The sequence below is a fragment of the Typopeltis vanoorti genome, chromosome 13, assembly GCF_054136105.1.
Source record: "Typopeltis vanoorti isolate ZY-2024b chromosome 13, IOZ_Tvanoo_1.0, whole genome shotgun sequence".
NCBI lineage: Eukaryota > Metazoa > Arthropoda > Arachnida > Uropygi > Thelyphonidae > Typopeltis > Typopeltis vanoorti.
Window position 1 is genome coordinate 115040421 of NC_143561.1, and position 19958 is coordinate 115060378.

At 35.4% G+C, this 19958-nt stretch overlaps 1 protein-coding gene across 1 annotated transcript in view; it reads right to left on the reverse strand.

Moving 5' to 3' along the window:
- Positions 1 to 19958, reverse strand: part of LOC150100483 (mitochondrial intermediate peptidase) — a 225233-nt gene that overhangs the window by 11931 nt on the left and 193344 nt on the right. The window contains exons 12-13 of the mRNA XM_090402664.1: positions 15511 to 15732; positions 11163 to 11393 (exon numbers count right to left, since the gene is read on the reverse strand). Coding sequence (XP_090258790.1) covers positions 11163 to 11393; positions 15511 to 15732 — 453 coding nt within the window. The remainder of the gene's footprint in view (positions 1 to 11162; positions 11394 to 15510; positions 15733 to 19958) is intronic.

The window sequence follows — 19958 nt, forward strand, 5'->3', positions numbered from 1 at the left end:
GGTATGGTCACTTAAATAGAATGGGAGAGGAAAGATTAGCAAAACAAGTGTTCTCTGCCAGGTTGGCAGGAAAACGACCCAGAGGAAGACCAAGATATAGGTGGATTGATACTGTACAAAGTGCCTTAGACGATAGAAATATAAGATCTGATAATGTTGGAGTCTTTACAAGTAACAGACTGATTTGGAGGAAAATTGTAGATAGGAAGTTAGTAATGATGTAATTTTTTCATGTAGTACTGTCATATCCTGTACACCCCTTGAGGGTACATGGCAGGAATTTGATGATGATGATGATGATGATGATGATTTTAACATATTTTCTTGATTTTAAGGAAAGATCATGAATACCTTTTTCTTCAATATATTCTTTATAATTAAAGCATCATCTATATATCATTATAATAGCACACCAAAGTAGCAATTTAGGTAATTTTTGCAAGAAGAATAAAAATTGCTTTTGAAATTTGGTCACCAAGACTTTTTCTTTTCTTTTTTTTTTAAAAAAATCTCAATTAATCACAATACATACATTACACATTATACAAAGAAATGAAATAAAATAAAAAATACAAATATAAAATACCAGCACTTATCCAAAACTACACTAGTGGCCAAAATTATGGAAACCTTTTTGGAAAAAGTGTATTTTTGAGGTTTGATGGCTCATAACATCACTTTTTTTGGTATAATACCATAAAATTATATATCAATGGAAAGATAATTTAATCAAGAATGTAATGCAACAAAGTTTGTTCAATTATCTGTATTCTATGAAAAGTTATAATAGTCAAATAACCAGAAAAAAGAAGCATAACTTGCTTAGGTTGATATGAAGTAGCTTTCCTTCATTTGAATGTAGCCAATGAGCATGAGTGTTTAGAGAGCCAATCAGGTGTCATCTTGTATGGGAAATGAGCCAATAAAGTCACAGTAGGATTCAGTTACTGATGTCATATATTGGAGCCGAGAAAAGGACATTTGTCAGTGTGTTATGTGATTGCTATTAAGTTGGTTTTTTTTTTTTTTTTTGTGTGTGTGTGTGTGTGTGTGTGTTCTTTCATTTAGTGAGCTTGTAAAATGTAATAAAATTAAAGAAATGGTGCAAAGAGTTGACTAGTCGCCCAGAAAGTGATGTAAAATAGTACTATTAAGTGAACAAGGCTACAGTTATGAAGAAATTAGAAGAAAAATTGGTGGAAACTTAACCAAAGGTGGCATTTCTAAATTTTTGAAGAGGTATGAGGAGACTCAGTCACTACAAAACCAGACTGGTAAAGGCAGAATAAAGAGGTGCACAACAGCAAGTGATGATAGAAGAATTGAGATACTGTGCCTACATGACAGAAGAAAATCATCTGGATGTATACAAGATGAAATGGTGCAATACAATGTGAAGTTGAGTGCAAGAACTGTTTGGCGCAGACTGCAGGAATTTGGTCTAAATGCTAGAATTCCATGAAAAAAGCCATTTTTATCTCTCAAACAAAGGTCGAAAAGATTAAACTGGGCTAAAACCCATGTTAACTGGACAGCGGAAGAATGGGACAATGTTATTTGGAGTGATGAGACCAAAATCTCCCTGTTTGGTAGTGATGCCATAAAATACGTAAGGAGAAGAATCGGAGAAGATTTGCATACTGATTGCATTACACCTATTGTGAAACACCCGCTTAGTGTTATGATTTGGGGTTGTATGACATCAAAATGTGTGGGCAGAATTCGCATGATTAATGGGAATATAAATGCCCAAAAATACATAAATGAAATACTTGAGTCCAAACTGAAGCCTTCCGCAAGTGATCTTTTCCAAGATATGAAGCATTTATATTTCAACAGGATTCAGCTCCGTGTCATGTTGCTGCTGTGTGCAAAAAGTGGTTTCAAGATAATCATATTCCACTGCTGGAATGGCCTGGGAATAGCCCACACCTTAACCCAATCAAAAATCTATGGAGCCGACTAAAGAAACTTGTTAGTCAGAAGCAACCCACCAATAAAACCCAATTAATAGAAGCAATAATTCAATCTTAGTTTCACATTATAACAGCTGTAGAACTAAAAAACTTGGTTCACTCCATGGGAAGGCGCTGTAAGGCCGTAATTAATGCTAAAGGTTACCCAACTAAGTATTAACTCACATTGTGAGAATTTTTGTATATCTCATTTTTTCTATGTGTTTTACTTTTCTTCTTTATAACTGCTGTTCTAATAAAAAATCCTTCATAATAGTTATTGCATTACATTCTTGATTAAATTATCTTTCCACTGATGGTATTACTCAAAAAAAAAAGTGGGTGTTATGGGCCATCAAACCTCAGAAATACACTTTTTCCAAAAGGTTTCCATAATTTGGGCCACTAGTGTATACTACTATTTGGAAATTTTCTGAGAAGCGTTTATTCAGTTTGAGGGCAGATGGTCCAAGATTTTTTGTCCTTTTATAAGCTTGTCCAAGGGAACAATCGTCCGGTCAGACATTTCATCCAAGAAGGCATGTTATATCGTATTCGTTCTGCCTGTGTTCCTCCTTCAGGGAATCAATGAATCTCCAAAGTGATGGATCGTACACCACCATCAACTTTTGGAATTTGTTATGCCAACCTTCTACAGAATTGTTGGTTCTCCGTCCCTTTGATGACTAAATCATGAGCATTCCATACCTCAGGTGGAAAGCGAGGGTTTTCTGATCCCCTACGTCCTAGAGCTTGATGTGCCCTCTGATGTAAACACATTCAACATACTCTATCATTCCTTCCAGGTCTTCCAAAACACTCTCTGGCAATGTAGTCAAATACCTCAAGTACGTCATCAATTGGGCACAAATGGCAAGCCGAACAGCATTGATGCTTCTTCACTTATAGAGCTTCCTGTAACTTTATACTGCTGTGACAGACCCAAAGCTGCCATATGTCACCAAAGGGCCTGAGAAAAGTGAAATAGACAACACTTTATATTTGCATTAGGAAATATCTCCCTTGCAGCATTCATATTCGCCAGCTTGAAATCCATCATAACAGTATGTGGATTCACAATGATTCCTGCTTGTTTTGCGGTGTTGACAACATGCTGGTATATTGACTGATATGTAGTCTCAGTTTTTGTGGGAGTTAGAGTGTACACCAGAGGCATGACATGCTCTCGAAATATTCCATGCATAGTAAACAACTGCAGTTTTAAATGTGCCATCAGAGAAGATAATGTCACTAGCTCCAAGTAATCTTAGGTTCTCCGTTGTGGCAAAAACAAGAAGACGATCCTTGTCCTGTACACCAGAATCACAAAAAAGAAATCTGTCATGATTTAACATTACTTGATATTCTTCCGGTATCTCAACCCCAACCAAACTTGCGATAGTACAAGGCCTCGCAAGTGTTCTGCCATCTATTGACTTGCCTCCGTAAACTATTCCTCTCCAGCAACATAAGTAATACTTCATCTTGCTGAACTTGACAGTATTGCTCCTAGATTATTTTTAACTTTCCTAACCTCTCTGTCCATGCCTGATTCATGTTGGTGATCGTTCTTGCCATCTTTGTACACAATGATGTTGTCTATACTGGCAGTTGTGATGCACCTAGCATTGCAAATGTCACGAACCTCGCATCGGCAATACCGTTTAGTCTTATTCTTGTTATAAGAGTGAAAAATGATAATAATTTTGTAGATAAAGCATTGGTTTACCCGTCACTCATCACAATTTCCATCATATTCAGCACTGCCAAATTTCAAAAAAATTATAACGTTAGCTGACTATTATTAATGATCACAAGTTACTTATAACTCCTTGGACTAACATGAAGAACTGGACAAACAGCATTAAACGGAATAGGATTGGACAAATAACCTCAAACCCAGGTGCTTTCAGGGCATTTCGTCCAATTATTTTCAATTGTATAAATAGCATTAGACAAATAAGATTGGACGAAATAGGATTGGACAAAATGTCCTACTGGACAAGAAAAGTAATGGACGAAATCGAGGGAATGGACAAGATTTTGATTGGACAAAAATAATTGGATGAATTTTGTGTAATGTAACTTTTTCTTAGGGCATTCCATGCTCAAAAATTAATTTAATTCATAAGGTATGAAGTTACATTCTTTCATTTTTCAAAATGGACTATAAATATGGATTGTGACATTAGAGACCTGAAAAGCTGTTTGACCTTGAAACAATTTTTCACAAAATAGCTGAGTCAATGCTTCTATCAGTTCCTTAGCAAATTCTCTTTAAAACATGTAGCAAAACCTCATCTGGTGACCAGCCTATTGACATCAAAAGTACTTAATATTCCAAATGTATTCAGTTAATCACTTGCAATCCTTCAATCTGTCATCTTCTCTAGGAATAAAACCTATTTCAACCGAGCAGAATATCCTGATAAAATGACAGTTAAATAGCTGTACTATTTCAATGCAAGTTGCCTGATTGCCTTCTTTATCCAGTAGAATTATTCTTTCATGATTATTCCTTCTACATAATGAAAGAATGGATTTTCATTAACTGGTAATGCCATCATATTCCTAATTTCCTTTCCACACTAGATTTATCAATTTCATTGTTTGAACCTCATACTCCTCATGCATGTGCTCCTACTCTCCTTTCTTATACCTCTGCCATAATCACTTCCTGATTTGTAGATGTAGACTGATCTATTTATCCTCCCTTTTTATATGACTCCTGCCCACAAAAGATTTTTGTAAACCTATAATACGTTAGTACTGTTTGTGGACTAAAGTTCTTTTTTTCTATTTTTATTAATTCTATGGGGTTTTTTTGGTTTATTTTTACATTGTCTGAAAACCCTGCTCTAAAGACCAAACACAGAACTTTTTCTCTTTCTTTTCTTTCAAATTCTTTCATCCCTGGCATAACTCTAAGATCTATTTTAATCACCTGCCTTGTAAATGAACATTAATTCCTTTTTTCTTGACACTTTCATTTACTGCATCACTCCCCAGTCAAGACCATATGACCCCTCTCTCTCTCTCTCCAACTGACTAGAAATGACATCTCGTTCAGAATTCTCTGTGAAGCTATGATGAAATCCCTAGCTCCTGATCATCAATTTCTATTCACCACATGCTACCAGAGGTAACTGTCTCCTTCAAAAATTCCATAAAATTCATTTTGCTATTGTGAGAAGCCAAATCGTCTTTCAATCAATGTTGCCATGGTTAAAATTTCCTACTTTTTCAATGTACTCCCTGATGGTTTGATATATAGACTACAGGAAGGTTATAAGATCAAAGCTAATTACCTAATGGCAGTCATCATGACAGGAAGTGCCGAAAACAAATTTCATGAGATTAAGCACTGCAGTCCAGTCAACATGGAAACAGAAGAGAGGAAGTTGTTCTTGCTAGGCTCTGCACAGATCAGAGTAGCCTTACACATTCTTATTTATTAAGGACTGATGATCCACCTATGTGTGAAAAATGCAGCACATCTTCTCATCATTTGTCATCCAGTGGAGCCAACACTTCACGCAAGAGAAGAATGAAATTTTTACCTATCTGGCTGAGCTATATACACTCAGACAGATGTTATCAGACTTGCATAAACTGCATCATATTTTTTAATTTTTACAAATAATTTGTTTATACAAATTCATTTGATTACAAATTCTATTTAAATGTAGATGCTGCATTGCTTAACTTTTTGTACAAGCATATTATTTAGTAATTTATCTGTTTATGACTATTTATTAATACCTTGTGTACTACTGTAACCTCTGATGTGGCACAGTATGACCTTTACTGTCCTTGTGCCAATAAACCATAAATCAACTAATCAACCAACTGTCCCATTGCAGTTACCTGGTTTACGCTGTTTTGTAATGTAAATCACACCTGTGAAAGGTTATAAACCTATCATATATTAGCATAGTGTATAAGCTAAGGACTAAGTGATCATGAAACCCTGCTCCAGAGAACCAAACATAAGACTTTTTCAAGTTTTTACACCTCCAAAATGAGCAAGGTTGTTGTCTCAAATTGAGCCATGAAATTCATCTATCACAAACAACTATGTGACAAGGGTGCAATTCTAGCTCGCCTCCTTGTGCTGCACCCTGGGTCATGCTAAAGAGCTAGAGCAACTGGCGGCCAGACCATTGTGCAATCTCCTGATCATACCTACACATAGAAACTCAAAACTTTCACAACAGTTCTTCTTCGAACCAGCTGATAAGGAATATTGGACATAATATCCATATCTTCCAGTTAAATGTTGAGGGTATTAGCGCATCAAAATGTCAATGTCTTTCTAAACTTCTACGAGAAAAAAACGTCGATCTACTTCTCATTCAAGAATCACATATCGAAACTGAAGATCAAGTTAAATCTAGAGCAATAATCCCTGGCTACGACATTCTCGGGATTACTTACAGTTGTAGCTACAGCAACATAACATGTCCGAAATGGTATTGAGAATGCTGTACTGATATCTTCTTCTTCGACGGATGACGAAATCCATAAGATCACTGTTAAAATAGTGGACATTATGATTGTGAATGTATATAAACCACCTGCAACTGTTTGGCCAAATGATGTTCTACAGACATACCCCCACCCAATGGTGTAATATTAGCTGAATGGGCAGATCAACACCGTCTTCACTTGGTTTTTGATGCCAAGGAAAAAGGCACCTTTAAATCAAGAGCCTGGAATAAGGAATATAACCCAGATTTGACATTCGTCTCCACTGATAGTGAAAATCAGCCTCTACAGACTATCAGACATATTCTTGAGGTTTTTCCAAATAGCCAGCACCATCCCATCTTTATGGAATTAGGAGCCCAAATTCCAGTGATAACATCATTTCCTAGACCAAGATGGAATTTCCAAAAAGCCAACTGGGAAAACTTCACTACAGATCTAGACGCACGCCTTAGAAGAATTCCCCCAGCTTATAGAAACTATACACTGTTCACTGGAGTAGTTATAGTGGTGGCAAAAATACACATTCCACAAGGCTACCGAAAAGAATACGTGCCTGGATTGACCAATGAAAGCGAATCCCTGTATCGGTAATTCCTTGAAAGTAAGGATCCCGAGATAGAAGAACTGCTCCATAGTCTCAACACTGCTCGTAGGGAAAAGTGGATTCAAATAACTGAAACATAGATTTCAAACACTCTAGTAGAAAAGCCTGGTTGCTACTTAAAAAGCTTGGTTCAAGCCCCTCTGTACCAAAGAAATCTCCTCTTGTCGATCTGAATCAGAAAGCTGCTCATATTGTTTCGCTTTCTAGAGCTCCGATAGATAAAGAACATACTAAAGAGGTAAAACGCAAACTAAAGGCTATGAAGTCTGTAACTCAAAAGAATCAACAATTCTCTTTGCCTTTGTCCTGTGAGGAAATATCCTTGGCGCTTCAAAATATCAAAATGGGGAAGGCTCCTGGATTTGACAATGTTCATAATGAATTCCTGATGCACTGTGGACCTTATGCAAGATTGTGGCTGGCTAAGTTCTTTAACGATATACTTGAAAGTGGCTGCGTTCCTAAAGAATTTTAAAGGACAAAAATCATTGCTGTGCTAAAACCAGGTAAGCCAGCAGATAAAACTGAAAGCTATCGTCCCATAGCCCTTTTAAGTGCAATCTACAAATTGTTGGAGAGATTAATATTGAACAGGATCAGTGATAAAATTTTTGAACGTGTTTCAACAAAACAAGCAGGGTTCAGAAGAAATCACAGCTGCACAGATCAAGTTCTCAGCTTAACAACCTACATTGAAGCAGGATTTCAAAGATGCCCGAAGACTACTGTAGTCTTTATTGACTTAACAGCAGCTAACGATACTGTTTGGAGGGAAGGACTCATATATAAATTTCTTAAGGTCATCCCATGTAAAATATTGGGTCATCTCCTAAACAACTTACTGTGTGATCAATATTTCAGGGTAGTCACCGGAGGAAACATCAGTAAACAGAGAGTGCTTAAGAATGGATTATCTCAGGGCTCAGTGCTCGCGCCACTGCTTTTTAGCCTTTACATCGCAGATATTCCTGAAACAGCAGCAGGAAGTTTGCTTATGCAGATGATCTAGCTTTGGCGATCAGCGACAAATCTATCAAAAGAACTGAAGAAATATTGACAAATGATCTGTCAGCTTCATAGCAGTTCTATAAAAAATGGAGATTAACACCAAATTCTAGTAAAACCGAATCTTCTTGCTTTCACCTGAATAATAGTCTTGTAAATCAAAAACCAGAGATATATGCTGATGGAACATTAATTTCGTTTAATCCGACACCTAAATATCTGGGGATAACTCTGGATAGAACTCTGACATATAAACAGCATATGATTAATATCACTGCTAAAGTTCGCACCAGAAATAACATAGTTCAGAAGTTTTGTGGTACTATATGGGGCTCAAGTGCCACAACTCTGCGGTGCACTGCAATGGATCTAGTTTACAGTGCAGCAGAGTATGGTGCTCCTGTCTGGCTCAATAGTTACCATGTCAATAAACTAGATACTCAACTTAACTCTACTCTGTGTTTAATAACAGGTTGCATTAGGAGTACACCCTTACAATGGCTCCCCACTTTGAGCCATATTGCTCCTCTGGAACTGTGATGACAGGAAGCCTTGCTTCATGAATATAAAAGAATTTTAAATAACCAAAATCTCCTAATACATGAATTTATTCCAGATGCTTTATCCAATAGACTAAAATCCAGAAGACCTGCCATAAAAACTGCCCGTAATCTTCTTAGCCAAAATGACAGTATGGCGAGTAGGTGGGATGTACTGTGGTCCCAAGCAGTATCACCTGAAGTTTGCAATCACATAAACATCTTCCAAAAACCATCTGGATTTGACCTGCCCAGGAATATATGGATGACGGCTAACAGGATTCGTACAGGCCATGGTGTATGTGGAGACTTACTTTCAAAGTGGGGTAAGATACCAAATCCCCACTGTTCCTGTGGAGCTGAGATCCAAACCATTTACCATATAGTACAAGAATGCGAGCTGATCCAGTCACCTGTAGCATATCCAGGTGACTTTAAGGACATCTTTGACCTATCCCCAGAGGTGATCAACTGGATCAAAAACCTAAATGTTAAAATATGACTAATCTTCTGTCTGATGCTTGTCATAAATTTCATATTTATATTTGCCTGAATGTAAACTATTTTTTTTTAATCATATATGTGTATCTTATCTATACTCATGTGTATTATATCTTATTATCTTTTAACCATGTGTACAAGCCATACGATAAATAAATAAATAACTATGTGACAGACTTGCCTAGCTTTAAGCCCCCCCCCCCACTTTCTACAATTCCTGAATTGCACAGTAACCCCTCTTATAGAACAGGCTTACAGAATATTCACTAAATATTGTGAATTATCCACCTCAACAATGTACCATACATTTTCAAAGCCAGTGGCACCATTTACTTCCTGGTTCACTCCAGATGGACAAAGCATGTCAACCATATTAATAACACTCTGTAGAGAAGTTTTAAATTTTACTCTTCTCCTGGTCAGGCTAGTGTAAATGGTTAACAAAGCAGTTGTGCTATAGTTTACTTATGTGTACTGTAATGTTACTTGTGTTTTATACGAGGGGGGGGGTCAGGAAAATTTTGATAAACATCTAGAACAAAAATGATATTAAGGCAACTGATATAACCACAAGAAAGAACATACTAGTAGAAGAGTTATGATGGTAGCTTATGTTTTTATATCCTCGTATTTTCTTTCTTCTGGTTATACCAGTTACCTTAATATCATTTTTGTTCTAGATGTTTATCAGAACTTTCCAGACCCTCCCACCTCGTATATGTATTCCTGATGATGACTTTGATACAGAGGTTGAAATGCTGAGGATTACTTTATATTAGTTTTAAGTAAAGTAATTGCTGTAACATTGTTTTGTATCCATAATTTCAACACAATGAATGCTGACAACTGTGCAACCCTGAGAGAAAGAATGAGGTACACTAAGATGTTTTACATCCACAGAAATGCATTCATGACAAGAATTCAATTTCATTAACATTACGTTCTAATAGCTGTGACATCCAGATTATAGAAAAAAATCATGAGTAACTTCAGACATCATTTTCTACCTTCTGAACAAGTTTCTATTCCTCGTATCCAAGGTACATCTGAGAAGACAGAAGACATTTATGATCTGAAGTCCTACTGGTATTTTTCTAAGTAAGTTTTTCTTACTGTTTGGAGGGAGGGACTCATATATAAATTTCTTAAGGTCATCCCATGTAAAATATTGGGTCATCTCCTAAACACCACAAGAAGAAGGAACATTATATACAGGAGTTTATTAGATGACTTGCTCTTGTGGTGTCTTTAACATTTGTAAATAGAAGGGTCAGCATCTATTCCCATGAAGGAACACCAAGATTACATCATATATCCAGCAACAGATAAGTCCAGCATTGCAAGACACAAAACTGTTTGAATTTTGTGTCTTCAAAATTCAAACAGAGTAAGTTTCTCACAAAGCCATTTCTTAATGGAAATCATATACAAAGAAAGGTGCAAAGTTCTAAAACAAACAGGAATGTTTGTTTTAGAACTTTGGTCTTAGGTTCACTCAATTTTGGGAAGTGATTCTGCTAAACCGCTATCACCACTGTTAGTTTTAATTTAAACATTCTATTCCAATTTGCTTATTTTAATTTAGCACAGAAGATGACATATCAAATCACAAATTCTGCTTTTAATGATCCTACTTATGTTGTTATCCATTTCTATTCAATATTCATTTCATATACTTCTATAAAACATACACTTCTCAATAATGAACAATATAGCATACATCAAGGATGTCCACTGTTGGAAAGTTTTATCTATATACAGTAACTTTCACTATAACCAAAGAATTGTATACCTATATAGGCAAAAATATAGGCATATAGGCTCTCTCTCTCTCCCCCTATATATATATATATATATATATATATATATAGGCAAAACTATAGCCAAAGAATAATATTACAGCAAAAGATCTACTACAGTGAATTTCCTTTATAACAGCACTAATGCTATGGGGATTGGCCAAGAATTTTTGACGATTTATTAACATGACTGAGTCAAACAATGGTTATTATAGTGAAAGTTTACTGCACTTTATGTTTATCACTATCAATAAAAAGATATTCTTACTGTATCTTCTACATAAGGAAGACTATAATATTCTCGTTGTGCAGATTTCAGAACATCTGTGGTAGATCTTTCAAATGGACAGCCATGATACATCTGATCTAGTGCAGCATAAAATACTTGTAACTGAGTTTCACTGGCTGAAAACAAATGTTTTGAAGAGGTCAAACTTGTAAGGAGATGAGATGGAATTGGTTTACCACTATGATAATGCTTAGCAAAACACGATATTACCTATAAGGGGAAAAAAAACAAACAATGAAATTCATGCTATTTATGAAAATACATAAACTTCATTCACAATTCTTGGAATTTACAAATAACATCCCAACAGCTACAGGCAACTCTCATAATGGCCTATACTGTTTACAGTGAACACAATATAACAAACTACCCAAGAGTCTTGGTCTAAGGTTCATACATTCCAAACAAAATTTGCTACAGTAAACCTAATGCATTAACAAATCATTCTTTCATTCTCGAAGTTTTGTACAGTGGAGAGTGACTGCATTATCAACAATGAATAAAAAAAACAAAGGAAACTTAGAAAATATCAAGCAGGATTTAAACAGACCTAACAGGGATTATTCAAATTAAGTGAACATTGAATCCAACATTATTTCAAAGCCGAATAGAGTAACTACAAGTTTCATGCTGAATATAGAAACTATAAGTTTTGGCAGATCCAAGCGTAAGCAAACCTTTCATGACAGGTGCAAATCATAGTAAAGGTGGAGTAAGCTCTGATCACTAAACTTAGTAATACCCATAATGTAAAACACATCATTAAACTAACATTAAACTGACAGCCATTTTCGTTTGTCCAAATTTCCAGCCTATTCAAATCATTTTATAAGTGCTGAATATCAGTAGCATCCCTGATTGTCCTGCATATCTTCGCATCATCTGCAAAAAATTGTACATATGAAGTTAGACAATTGCCTGATGTGATTAATGCATAGATTAAACAATAATGGCCCAATAATGGATTGAACCTTGAGGTACACCACTGGTCACCTTAAATTTGACAGATTCACACTCATTGTATATCACTTTTTGATGTGTCTGTCAATCATCACTTAATCCAAGTCAAGAGTTTATATTACAATCCCATATTCTCCAGTTTATGCAACAGCCTTTCATGTTGTATCCTATCAAATGCCATAGATAAATCCAACATTATTATTATTTTATTATTATTTGACACCTCCAGGGAGTCCAAAGACTCATCGAGGGATGGCATCTGCTCTACAGCTCTGTCTCCACCACCGACCACCACCATTAGTTTTTCCACAGACAATCACATTATCATAGTGTATCCATTCCCTTTATCCAACTCAGCCATAACATTGTTATAAAATATGAGTAAATTGCTACAACGTCCTTCCTTTAGTAAACCCATTCTGCTCCTTGCAATATAGCAATGTCTTTCCAGAGAGCTACAGAAAGAAAAGTGGATGTACACACAAGATGCAAATTAAGAAACAGTTAATATCTTCAACCATCGGCTTCAGAAAAGAAAGCTAGTCCTAACAGCTATCATAACTAATTGTTGATAGCTACTTAGGTATCAATGTAAGATGATCATTTTGCTTTCATCAATCATAGGAATCACAAATAACATTGACTAAACGTATACAAGAGATACTGAAATCATGAACTTATTTTTCAGTTGCGATTTTACACACTACATGAAATTCATTTGAAGAAGTTCACTCTTCTTCTTCTTCTTCGAGATTTAATCATATGCGTGTGTGTGTAATTAAAAAATAAAATAAATAAATTAGTGGAATTTACACATTTGCAAATAATAAAGCTTTTTTGGATTTCAAAGAAGTTTGTGAGGTAAGAAAAGTTTATGTGAAACAAACTATTAAATGAAATATTTCGTATCCTATCCTATCAGTGGTCCTAACAGGCAAAGCGGCCACGACCCTTCCAAGTATTCTTGGACTTTGCAACTGTAACTTGAGGGTAAGGTGGTTAGCCCTATGCCTCCTGGTGTGTCCTATCTCTGTAGATGCATGTATTCACAGGCCAGTTTGCCTGTTCTGGGGGATGAAACCCCCACCACCACCACCTCTGTATGAGACTGGTTAACTCACCTTTCATCAAAACAGACCAGATAAAGGTTCCTCATGTCACTGACGGGAATTGAACCTAGGTCTTTCCGATCCAAGTACTTCGTCTATACCGACTGAGCTACAGAGGCTCAATTATATAACCGATAGATGATGTAAACTCAATCCATGATTGTTTTTGATTCTGATATCTAACATAATGTGCTCTGGCCCAAGCATGTTTAATTTGTTCATAAATGATATAGGAAAGGATCTGAGAGGAACAGTTCATTTGTTTGCGGATGATGCGAAGTTGGGTAGGGCAATAGTGAATGCAGATGACGTCAAAATTTTGCAGGATGATTTGGATAGATTGGAGGTCTGGGCTAAGGAGAATGGATGTCAATTTAATGTGGCAAAATGTAAGGTTATGCATTTTGGGGTGAAAAGATTGGCGGCAGTTTACTGCATTGGTTTGCGCCTGAAAGTATCTTCAGGACTGGGGTAAGGTGGTACAACACCTTACAACACTTTGTTTGCCCTGGTGTTGTAACTTTTGTTATGATCATTAATAAATTTAGTTTAATATTTTTAGTTTAATATTTTAATATTTAGTATAATAAATTTAGTTTAATCCTTTATCCAAGTGTGAGCAAACAAAGTTTGCGCCTGAAAGTATCTTCAGGACTGGGGTAAGGTGGTACAACACCTTACAACACTTTGTTTGCCCTGGTGTTGTAACTTTTGTTATGATCATTAATAATCAACGAGTGGATGATTTCACATATGTTGAAAGTTTATTTTTCACTTGGTTAGAGTATAATAAATTTAGTTTAATCCTTTATCCAAGTGTGAGCAAACAAAGTTTGCGCCTGAAAGTATCTTCAGGACTGGGGTAAGGTGGTACAACACCTTACAACACTTTGTTTGTCCTGGTGTTGTACCACCTTACCCCAGTCCTGAAGATACTTTCAGGCGCAAACTTTGTTTGCTCACACTTGGATAAAGGATTAAACTAAATTTATTATACTCTAACCAAGTGAAAAATAAACTTTCAACATCTTTCTCTAAATCCATAGTAATTTATTAAAAAAGGGTGGCACACCATTTGGTAACTCCTATAGGTAGAGATGACCTGCTAATGCTTCTGCCTGGTATCTCAACTTGGGCCTGGCTCCCACTGAAGAGACCTCAATAAAGGTCGAAACTAGTCTGGGTAGTGGCCCTTCCCCTAATGCATAACAGACATATCCGCAAGGAGATGTGTTTTGCATTATAGGAGATATTGAGGCAGGAGTGTTGGTATCTTGCTCCACCTTTGCAACGAGTTGCCTGGTGTTGTACCACCTTACCCCAGTCCTGAAGATACTTTCAGGTGCAAACTTTGTTTGCTCACACTTGGATAAAGGATTAAACTAAATTTATTTCACATATGGTTTTAGTAATAATGAAATTTGGTTGGAAAGAAGCAAAATATGAACGTGGACGTCAGAAGGTTGCTGAAGCGTGTGTATAAGATGTGTAGCAGGAAGGAAAATCAGTATGTTGCCTAGATATGACAGTGATGAATTGAGATGTCAAGCAAAGAGCATGTTTACTGAGCTATGGTGTATCTAAAACCTCCCTAAGATTTCTAATCCTCATCAATAATCCAATTATTGGTGATCCCTCTACTTTTGTGATTCAATTCATTTTCTTGTCTTGCAAAAGGTTGCAAAAAAAAGAAAGGTTGAGAAAGAGAATGCAACTCATGATAAGATAAGATGCAAGACTGATAGCAAAAGGAGTGTAAATGATGACAAGACAGCAACCAGTGTGAGACTGACAGTGAGAAAGAGATAGCAAAATGAGAAGTGCATGCAAAGCAAAATGAGGAGAAGTGAGCATTAGAAACTATTCGACAAAAAGCTATCAACAGATGTTTATTATACTTTTAATACTTTGTTTTAATCTTTGTGAACCTCTGTTCACACCGTTTAGCGTCCTAAAGGAAATTCAGTTTAGTAAACTATATGCTGTAATGAAGAATTCTGTGGTCTCTAAGAGTGTGCTGTAGAGAGAATCTACTATATATATCTACTATACTGTTTTTTTTTTTTTTAATGATAATCAAGTATAAAATGCTGTAAACCTAGAACATATCAGTACTATAGATGGGATGAACAGAACAACAGACAGATGTGTAATTCTTATTTCTGATCCATTTTCTGTTTACACTGTTTTCTTTAATCAAATATATTCTATCAAAAATATATTCTAACAAAATCTAATTCAAAAATAAAATGTATTACTCTGGGGTCAGAGGCAAAGTACTCCATAAGAATAGATGGAACTTCTGCAAGATCTGTAGAACATCTTGTACCTGTGACATGCTGATAAGTAGTTCTTGCCATCATTGAATGCATGGCATGTCCCATTTCATGAAACAGATTATCTACCATATTAGGAGTTAACAGAGACGGAGTATTCCACAATGGGGATGGCAAGTTCATCATTAATACTACAATGGGTAACTGTAACAAATAAAAATAATTCACTGTTAGACAGATTTCAACTTATCATTAATTCATACAAACTATCATTATAATCACAGTGATGGTCCAACACAATTTCGTTCACATTATCATTAGTCTCCTATCAATAATTTTCTTCCAAATTAATCTGTTATTTGCTTAGTCTCAAATATTGTCAGATCTTACATTTTTATCATCTAAGGCCATCAATTCAGAGGTAATCAGCAATGGAATAGATCGTAGTCTTCCATCTTCACAGAAATATGTTGGGCTAATCCTTACTCTTCAATTCTAAGAATTAGTTCAGCTTCCACATTCTTAAATGATAATATTAATCAATGGTAATGTCAAGTTCTTTTTTCATCTTCAACATGATTCTGCCTATTGCTGCACTCTGTTCTCTCCCATAATTTTCTCATTTGTAGTGGTCTCTAATCTTTGATTAACTATTGTATTTTTAATGCATCATTCAGGAACTATAAGTTAAAATTAGATGTTAAATAAATTAAATGAATAAATTTATTTTGGAAAGATTAGAGACCAGAAATATAAGAATTTCAAGAAATATTAGAGAAGTGACCAGATAGCATCAATGGCAGTATCACATCAAAAATGAGGATATTAGGAAAGAACTTAACATTGTTAACATTCAGGAATGTGTTAGCAGAGCTAATCTCAGGTGGCTATGGCCACAAGAACAGAACAGAAAATGAAAGACTAGCAAAATAGGTGTTCTTTGCCAGGATGTCAGAAAAAAGATCCAGGGGAAGACAAATATCTAGGTGGATTGATACAGTAAAAAGTGCCTTAGAGGACAGAACTGTGCAGTCATCCGAGGTTTCAATCTTCATATCAAGGTCATCATCATCTTCAACAGCATTTTTCAGTCCACTGCTGAACAAGGCTCTCCATGCTTCTTCCATTTCGGTCAGTTATGTGTATCTCTCCACCATAATTGTCTGTAACATCTTGTTATCTCATCATCCCATCTTACCACTGGTCTACCTGGTTTCCAATAACCATTCTGTTGTTCTCTTTGTCCATCTGTTGTCAGAACAATCTTATCACATGTCCTGCCCGGTGTTGCCTTTTATTACTAATGCAATGTCCATTACTTTTGTTTGCTTCCTTATCTAAATATTATTCTTTTCATCTAACCAGGTTATTCCTGAAATGGCTCTTTCCATGTTTCTTTGTGTTGTTTTCAATTTCTCTAAGTGTTTTTTTTATTCAGACTCTAGGTTTCACTACCATAGGTCATTGCTGGGAATATGCACTGATTGTAGATCTTTCTTTTGAGGCAGTTTGTTAAATTGCTTTTAAACATCTCTCTATAATGGTTAAAAACTTTCAATCCTGCTGGTTGTTTGTAATGATTTGTCCTACATATTTGTATGAATTCACTATTTCAATCTATCTTTGAATTATTTCAATTTGTGTTCGTTCTGGAGTATTTCCACTATACATTATTTTTGATTATTCATATTTGTAGTCTAATCTCAAAGAAAGACATACACAAAGAAAAAACTAAGTTATCTGTGTTAATTTTGAAAATTAACAGATTTTCAAAAACTGAAAGTATCCTATGTAATTAATAAATTATGCAAACCAAACAATCAAAATTTGATTAATCAGTCCTACAACCAAAGAAAATTTTCCAATACATAAAATAATAAAACTGTCATATACCCAAAATACTTATAAAGCATTTAAATATTTTAAGCATGAAGAATATAAATTAGTTTTCACTACCAATCACAAACTGGTTACTCTTTAATGTCACTCATACAAGGGAAATATTGGAATACCACAAATGTGGTATACAAATTTCCTTGTCAACACAATTGTGAAGTCACTTACAGAGGCTTGATGAACAGATTGCTATGGTGACAGGTACAAGAACATTTTGTGACTGTAACGTACCCCTTCCCAAATATCTAAGCAATAAGAACAAAAACCAAAACAATAAAAAAATCAAATACGAGTTCTGTTTGAACTTGTGGATCATGAGTTCACACAAAACAGCATTCCCCAAATCGAAAAGCTATCAGGGCTGGCTGGAGGTTTTGTGGTGTCTCAGGAAAAAGTTATTAGTGGGGCCCCTTGTATTTGTCGGTGCCTTTTATCATTGCTGGTATTGGCAATGATAAAAGGACAAAGAATCAATATAAATTTAATTAAAATATTTCCCATATCAATACATCTCATTATCAAATTTTCTTAAGAATTTGGAAGTGTGGGCCCCTGGTCTGAGGCTCGAAGAACCAATGTCTGAGCCAGACCTGATTACCATACTTGACCTTCAAAATAATGAAACCATGTTAAGAATTTCAGAAACCACAGCTATAAGATGTGACAGCAATTCCATAAATGTCCATTGCCTCTACATGATCTCAGAAAATTGAAAGCTCCACCATATCCAAATAAATTCGAGATTTCCAAAAATGAGCGATGACTAAAAAATTTGATGCAACCATAAATGTTAACTTATCACAGACTTTGCCTTTCATTATTTTTCCTCACTTCTCTGAAAATGACTCCCAGTTGAAACAGCTCATACACTATAATTTTTAATTTTTGTTCGTTCATTCTTGATGGAAGTTCATTTGTCATGCAATATGTATTTCCTCTATGTTTTTTTGGAAACATTGGAAACATATTTCCAATATGTTTTTTTTTTTAACTTCCATACTTTTTTAATCTACTTTAAGATTTTAAATTCCTCTTGTAAATTATTATTCTTGTGAGTTCAATTCCTCTTATAATTTATTATTCTTTTAAGAGTTTTAGTTATGAGTTTATATCTAACAACACTGTTCTATCAAAATTTATGTTCCAAAAATTTTAAAATCAGCAAGTCAAGAACACAAAGATTTTCCCAAAGAAGTCTGCTGATTTATAATACCAAATAATCCTTGCATTTACCATTTTTTACAATATCTTACAAAGACAGATGGTCAGAGCAATAGGTCAATAATTGCTTGTTTGTGTTGGATCCTTTCCTGGTTTTGGGATGACAACAACAACTAACTTATGACAAGCATCTAGAAACTTTACCTCTGTAAGTATTCTGTTGTATAGTAAGAGAAGGAGATCCTGGAAGATGATTTATCATCTCATAATGGATGTCATTAGGACTTACTGCACTGGCATGACAAGAGTAGAGAGTCCTTTTTTGTTTCTTGAGCACATTTATTTATTTTTTGTTTTTTACTGGCTGCTTGACATTCTAAATTCCACTACAGTTTTGGATAGAGTGGAAACTAAGATGATGTTTTTGGGATAATTGTTGCTTCCTGGACAATACGATCTGTGACATACTTCACTGCTTCATTGATAGGTGTTTGACTGACTACTTCAGAATTAAATTTTGCAAGATTAGTAAAAGCATTCCAGTCAGCACCTGATCCATTTTCCACACAGGCATCTGTGTAGCAGAACATGGCTCCTGTGAAGAGGCAGCGCAATAAACTGGAAAGTGATCATTCCAATAGATGTTCTCTTCAACAATGAGCAGTGGAAAGACGGCATGGGAGCAGATTGGAAGATCTATTGCAGAATACGAGCAGGTAGGCATATGGAAAAATGTATCGACTCTATTATTAAGAAGCTCAATGACACGACCTCATTAGTGTTAGCACTACTCTAAACAGTGAGAAGTATGGATTGAGGCAGTTGCAATATAAAATCATCAAGTTCAATTTCATTTTATTCATAACTCAGTGGTAAATAAATGGAACATACTGTAATAAGAAATTCCACAAATATGCAAATTGCTACTGATTTCAGAGCAGTATTAAGCTGGATATGTTGAAAAGGAGCATGATTGCCCATTAGGATGGCTACTCCACCAAGAGGTGGGCCATCTCTAGATCTGTCCTTATGAACAAGTAAAATGCTTTAAGGTTGAATCTTTAGTGGGTTTTACATATGTTTCCTGTAGACAGAAACAGAAAGGTCTGTGTTTCTGCAGCAGAACCTTGATATCATCAATATTATGGCCAAGTCCTTGACAATTCCACTGTATAAATTTTCCTACGTTTTTTTTTTTTTTTTTTAGGATTGTCTGATTTCTGGGAGGTTGAGGACCTATCTTTGTCAGGCTGATATTTATCAAATGATTTAGGGAAGTAGGGACAGTTAGTGTCCATCTCTTCTGAAAGAACGTTTAATATTCCATCTGATGTGTCAGGATCATTTGGTGAGTTTAGTTTACTTCCAGCAGA